This window comes from Conger conger, chromosome 7 (genome assembly GCF_963514075.1).
Source record: "Conger conger chromosome 7, fConCon1.1, whole genome shotgun sequence".
NCBI lineage: Eukaryota > Metazoa > Chordata > Actinopteri > Anguilliformes > Congridae > Conger > Conger conger.
The window spans coordinates 40,107,233-40,113,232 of record NC_083766.1 but is presented as its reverse complement, the minus strand read 5'-3'; the positions used below and the strand labels follow the sequence as shown (position 1 = coordinate 40,113,232).

At 39.1% G+C, this 6,000-nt stretch overlaps 1 protein-coding gene across 1 annotated transcript in view; it reads left to right on the top strand.

The window, feature by feature from the left end:
- The first annotated feature begins 1,673 nt into the window (after positions 1 to 1,673).
- Positions 1,674 to 6,000, top strand: part of LOC133133178 (contactin-5-like) — a 175,338-nt gene continuing 171,011 nt past the window's right edge. The window contains exon 1 of the mRNA XM_061249245.1: positions 1,674 to 1,729. Coding sequence (XP_061105229.1) covers positions 1,689 to 1,729 — 41 coding nt within the window. The 5' untranslated portion in view covers positions 1,674 to 1,688. The remainder of the gene's footprint in view (positions 1,730 to 6,000) is intronic.

The following is a 6,000-nucleotide window of genomic DNA, read 5'->3' as shown; positions in this document are numbered from 1 at the left end:
CAGTGTGCTCTGAAACAAAGCTGGGCCCTTCATAGGCTGGTGATCTTTGCAGGAGAGAAAACAAAACAATACCTTGCACAATACCTTGGCTTCTTATTGTATGTATGTTTTTTGTGTGAAGCATGTCCTTTTCAGGCGTCAGGACATAAGAACCAATAGCAACCCGGAAATGGGCAGAATTATTGTCTTTATTTTTCGAAAGGCAGGTCCGTCAGGTAATGGTCAAATATACAACAGGGTAATCAAGTTCGTAATCGGGCATCACAGGCAAAAGTCCAAGCACAGTGCAAACAGGTGTAACAATTCTTGGTCGAGGTCACAGGCGAAAGTCCAAACACAGCAAGGCAGTTAGAACAGGCAAAGGTACAGAATGTGATCCAAGCTAGTCTGGTAACAAGCCATTAAAGACAGAACAGAAGGGTAATGCAAAAGACAGGCAGGCAGAAAACTGCTGGAAAGAATGGACTCAACACATTATAATCTGGAGAAGTAATAGGGAAGACAGGCGGGTTTAAATAGATACATATTTAACTGAAATGACAGGTGTGAGTGAAAAGAGACTGATAACAAGACAGGTGAACTGAATGAATAAAACTACGGAGAACAAACTGGGACATGAAGGACAAAACAGGAAACAGAAAATGCTAAGACTGGGAAGCACAGAGTGTAACAGTTCTACGTTCTTCCCAGTGAGCTTCTGTAACTGTGTTGAAGTGCTCACACTTGTAATGTAATATATACATGGACTGGTTTTTTTTTCAATCTGTCAGGCTCATTATCCAATAGATGTGGTTTGTTGCTACCAAACAGATATCCCTCTACCCACACCCCACCCACCCATTAACCTTAAGTATTGCCCCCCAAATTAAAATGGTTACTATTCTTGAACCCTTTTGACTACAGGCATAGTCCTGGTCTCCTCTGAAAGGTAACCCTTTGGGGTTTTTTTCAAAATTACTCTAGTTACAGAAGCTCAAAGCCAGTAGCTCAAAAACAGTAGATTTTTATTCAACTGAAAATATTTTCTGTTTCAGTGGATACAGGTTATTGTGGTTTTATGATGATTTGTGGAAATTATGATACTTCTAATTCTAAAATGCTTGTTTTGCCACCCACATATTACAAAATAAAGAACTGTTGTTGCTTAAGCAATGGCATCTTAAAATAGGTTTTAAAGATAGAACCGCAAGTTTCAACATTTTCAAACGGTATATCCTGCTTCAGTAGTGATTCACAATTCCACCGTGAAAAAAGGAATGAATGCACAGAAACCCAGTCCTGGGCCTGTGAGACTTAAGGGATAAAACCTTCCAACAAGCTCTGTATTAGTCCTCCTCCAGCCACACTGTGAAAATATATAAAAACAACTACTTCATTAAAATACTAATTTGATGGGCAGGAACGTGAGTGGAACAAATGTCAGTGCAGCTTCACTCAGAATGTTCCTAGCAAGGCAGCAGGCCCTATAAAGTTATTCAATATATGGCAGACATTGTTGGAAGACAATATTTCCTGACTTTTATACGTTTTGTTGATATAGTACATTTTTCAAATACCACAGCAGTCAATGAGTTGTTTTATTTTTCTCTTCTTTTTTGTCTCCAGAGAGTGTGGAGTTTGGGCCCGTGTTTCTCCAGGAGCCTGACAATGTGCTATTTGCACTGGATTCTGGTGAGAAGAAGGTGGTGATGAACTGCGAGGCTCAAGGGAATCCCCCTCCCACATACAGGTGAGGCATGTTCAGCTACCAGCAAGCATTGGTTCCCTAGTGCGGATCAACTATGTGAAGCAATACACTTATGTTACTCCCTGAACTATTCCAACATTCATTTTGAAGGAATTAGCTTTTATTTTTATTGAATTTTCCCTGAAGATGTTAATTTCCTAACTTCTAGGGATGATTACTTTTCCCAACAGCTCCCCCAGAAGCCTATGGATGAAAGTAGATTACTGTAGGTTAGATCATATTTTATTGTTTAAAGTAGTACTTAATGTGTACATAAGTCGTAATTTGTGCACTTGATTGTATGAAATTGAAACACCATTAAGTTGTAATAAAATTCAATGCACTTGATCTTAATACATTTAACATAAACTTTAAATAGATTCAAATTAAAATCTAAAAGCAATGTAAATATATTTTGCTTAATTGTATATAAAGTATGTAGACAATAAGCTTTAAATATACTTATATTTCAAGCATATTGTCTGCATATTTTAAGTATGCTTAATTATATATGAAGTATGCAAACAATAAGCTTTAAATATACTTAAAGCATATTGTCTGCAGACTTTATGTATACTTGATTACAGTATATGTAAAGTATGCAGACAATAAGCCTTCAATATATTTATGTATGTTATAGCTTATTGTCTGCATACTTTATGGATGCTTAATTAAATATAAAGTATGCAAACAATAAACCCCAAATGTATTTTAATTATATTTAAAGCTATATACAGTGGTGTGAAAAAGTGTTTGCCCTCTTCCTGATTTCTTATTTTTTTGCATGTTTGTCACACTTAAATGTTTCAGATCATCAAACAAATTTAAATATTATTCAAAGACAACACAAGTAAACACAAAATGCAGTTTTTAAATGAAGGTTTTGATTATTAAGGGAGAAAAAGTGATTGCCCCCCCTGTTAAAACATAACTTAACTGTGGTTTATCAAACCTGAGTTCAATTTATCTAGCCACACCCAGGCCTGATTACTGCCATACTTGTTCTCAATCAAGAAATCACTTAAATAGGACCTGCCTGACAAAGTGAAATAGACCAAATGATCCTCAAAAGCTAGACATCATGCCGAGATCTAAAGAAATTCAGGAACAAATGAGAAAGAAAGTAATTGAGATCTATCAGTCTGGAAAAGGTTATGAAGCCATTTCTAAAGCTTTGGGACCACAGTGAGAGCCATTATCCACAAATGGCGAAAACATGGAACAGTGGTGAACCTTCCCAGGAGTGGCCGGCCGACCAAAATTACCCCAAGAGCGCAGCGACGACTCATCCAAGAGGTCACAAGCAGGCCTCACTTGCCTCAGTTAAGGTCAGTGTTCATGACTCCACCATAAGAAAGAGACTGGGCAAAAATGGCCTGCATGGCAGAGTTCCAAGACGAAAACCACTGCTGAGCAAAAAGAACATTATAGGCTCGTCTCAATTTTGCCAGAAAACATCTTGATGATCCCCAAGACTTTTGAGAAAATACTCTGCGGTCTGACGAGACAAAAGTTGAACTTTTTGGAAGGTGTGCGTCCCATTACATCTGGCGTAAAAGTAACACCGCATTTCAGAAAAAGAACATCATACCAACAGTAAAATATGGTGGTGGTAGTGTGATGGTCTGGGGCTGTTTTGCTGCTTCAGGACCTGGAAGACTTGCTGTGATAAATGGAACCATGAATTCTGCTGTCTACCAAAAAATCCTGAAGGAGAATGTCTGGCCATCTGTTCGTGACCTCAAGCTGAAACGAACTTGGGTTCTGCAGCAGGACAATGATCCAAAACACACCAGCAAGTCCACCTCTGAATGGCTGAAGAAAAACAAAATGAAGACTTTGGAGTGGTCTAGTCAAAGTCCTGACCTGAATCCTATTGAGATGCTGTGGCATGACCTTAAAAAGGCGGTTCATGCTCGAAAACCCTCCAATGTGGCTGAATTACAACAATTCTGCAAAGATGAGTGGGCCAAAATTCCTCCACAGCGCTGTAAGAGACTCACTGCAAGTTATCGCAAACGCTTGTTTGCAGTTGTTGCTGCTAAGGGTGGCCCAACCAGTTATTAGGTTTAGGGGGCAATCACTTTTTCACACAGGGCCATGTAGGTTTGGATTTTTTTTCTCCCTTAATAATAAAAACCTTCATTTAAAAACTGCATTTTGTGTTTACTTGTGTTGTCTTTGAATAATGTTTAAATTTGTTTGATGATCTGAAACATTTAAGTGTGACAAACATGCAAAAAAATAAGAAATCAAGAAGGGGGCAAACACTTTTTCACACCACTGTATATTAAATATATTTACAGTAAGCTTTCATATATGCTTAGCATATTTAAAGCTTATTGTGGTGGTTCTAATAGTTCCTAGCCAATGTACCCAGTTTCTAATGAGATCTTATTTTGTTATTGAACTTCTCACGGATGAAATATCGCCTTTAAGTTAAACTGAAAAAAGTTCAACCACAGCAACATTAAGAAGAATCAGTTTTACTGGCTCGCTTTTAGGATATTAATTTAGTACGAGGGTAGTTAGCTAGCTTTAATAGTGTTAATTAGCTGACTCCTATAAAATTAACTAGCTAGCGAGCTAACTAACATGAGAATAAAGAACAAAGTGATATCAACTTACCTACTAGCAAGTACTGACTTGCAACATCATCTTTCTGACACTTATTAACCACTGTTATTAGTAGTAGTGATATTTTTGCATGGCAAATACTTGTAGATGTAGTAGTGTAATAGAAAAACAACAGACCAAGCTTGCATGACATGCTGCTTGTGAGTAATTGACTCATTCTTGGAAATAGGCGTGTTCAAAATAATAGCAGTGTGAAGTTTAATTATAGAATTCATTCATTCTGTGAAAAAAGAAGAAGGGAAGAAAATGTTTCACTCATTGTTATAAAATATATTTCCTTCTGAATTGCTAAGTAAAATGGGCCAAACATTGTTCGGAGGAACAACGTGATTTGATTTAAAAGTTGATTGGAGAGGGGAAAACGTATAAAGAAGTACAGCAAATTATAGGATGCTCAGGTAAAGTGATCTCAAATGCTTTAAAATGGCCTGAAACAAGCAGAAGAAAACAAGCAACTACTGTTAAAACGAAGGGCATGTGCAGAATTGGTTAAAATTTTCCAAGGAACACATCGATTGGGCCAAAGAGAAATGGCGTAACATGCTGTGGACTGAGAGTAAAATTGTTCTTTTCGGGTCTAGTGGTCATCGACAGTACGTCAGACGACTGAATTCAAGCCACAGTACACTTTGAAGAGAGTGAAGCATGATGGCTCAAAAATCATGGTATGGGGATATTTTTCATACTACGGTGTTGGGTTCGTATACCAGGGATCATGGAGTTTGAATACATCAAAATAATGGAAGACATTATGTTGCCGTGTGCCGTAGAGGAAATGCCTCTGAAAGGGATGTTTCATTACATTACATTACATTACATTAATGGCATTTGGCAGATGCTCTTATCCAGAGCGACGTACAACAAAGTGCATACCCATAACCAGGGATAAGTGCGCTGAAAGACCCTAGAGGGAAGTACAATTTCAACTGCTACCTGTACAACAAAGATAAGGACCAGGGCCTATTTGAATTTTTTATAAACAAACAAACAAACAACAAAGCAAAAGTGACCAAACTTAACTAGCCAAACACTGCTTACCATGCCAACTAAAAATACCGATACACAAAAAAGTAAATCACAGAGAGACAACAATTAAGGTTCACAGGGAGGTAGGGAGGGACGGGGAGAGGTGCTGCTTGAAGAGGTGCGTCTTCAGTTTGCGCTTGAAGGTGGGGAGAGATTCTACAGTTCTGACCTCAACGGGGAGTTCATTCCACCACCGTGGAGCCAGAACAGACAGTAGTCGTGAGCGTGAGAAGTTCGGAGAGGGGGAGGTGCCAAGCGGCCTGTGGAGGCTGAAAGAAGAGGACTGGCAGGGGTGTAGAGTCTGATGATTTGTTGTAGGTAAGCTGGGGAAGACCCCTTAACTGCTTGGAAGGCTAGCACCAATGTTTTGAATTTGATGCGAGCCATGACAGGCAGCCAGTGGAGGGAAGTAAGCAGGGGGGTGACATGTGAGTATTTGGGAAGGTTGAAGACCAGACGAGCTGCTGCATTCTGGATAAGTTGGAGGGGTCTGATGGCGGACGCTGGGAGGCCAGCCAAGAGGGAATTGCAGTAATCCAGGCGGGACAGAACCATCGCTTGGACCAGGAGTAGGGGGTTAGAAAGGGGCGGATTCTCCGTATGTTGTATAG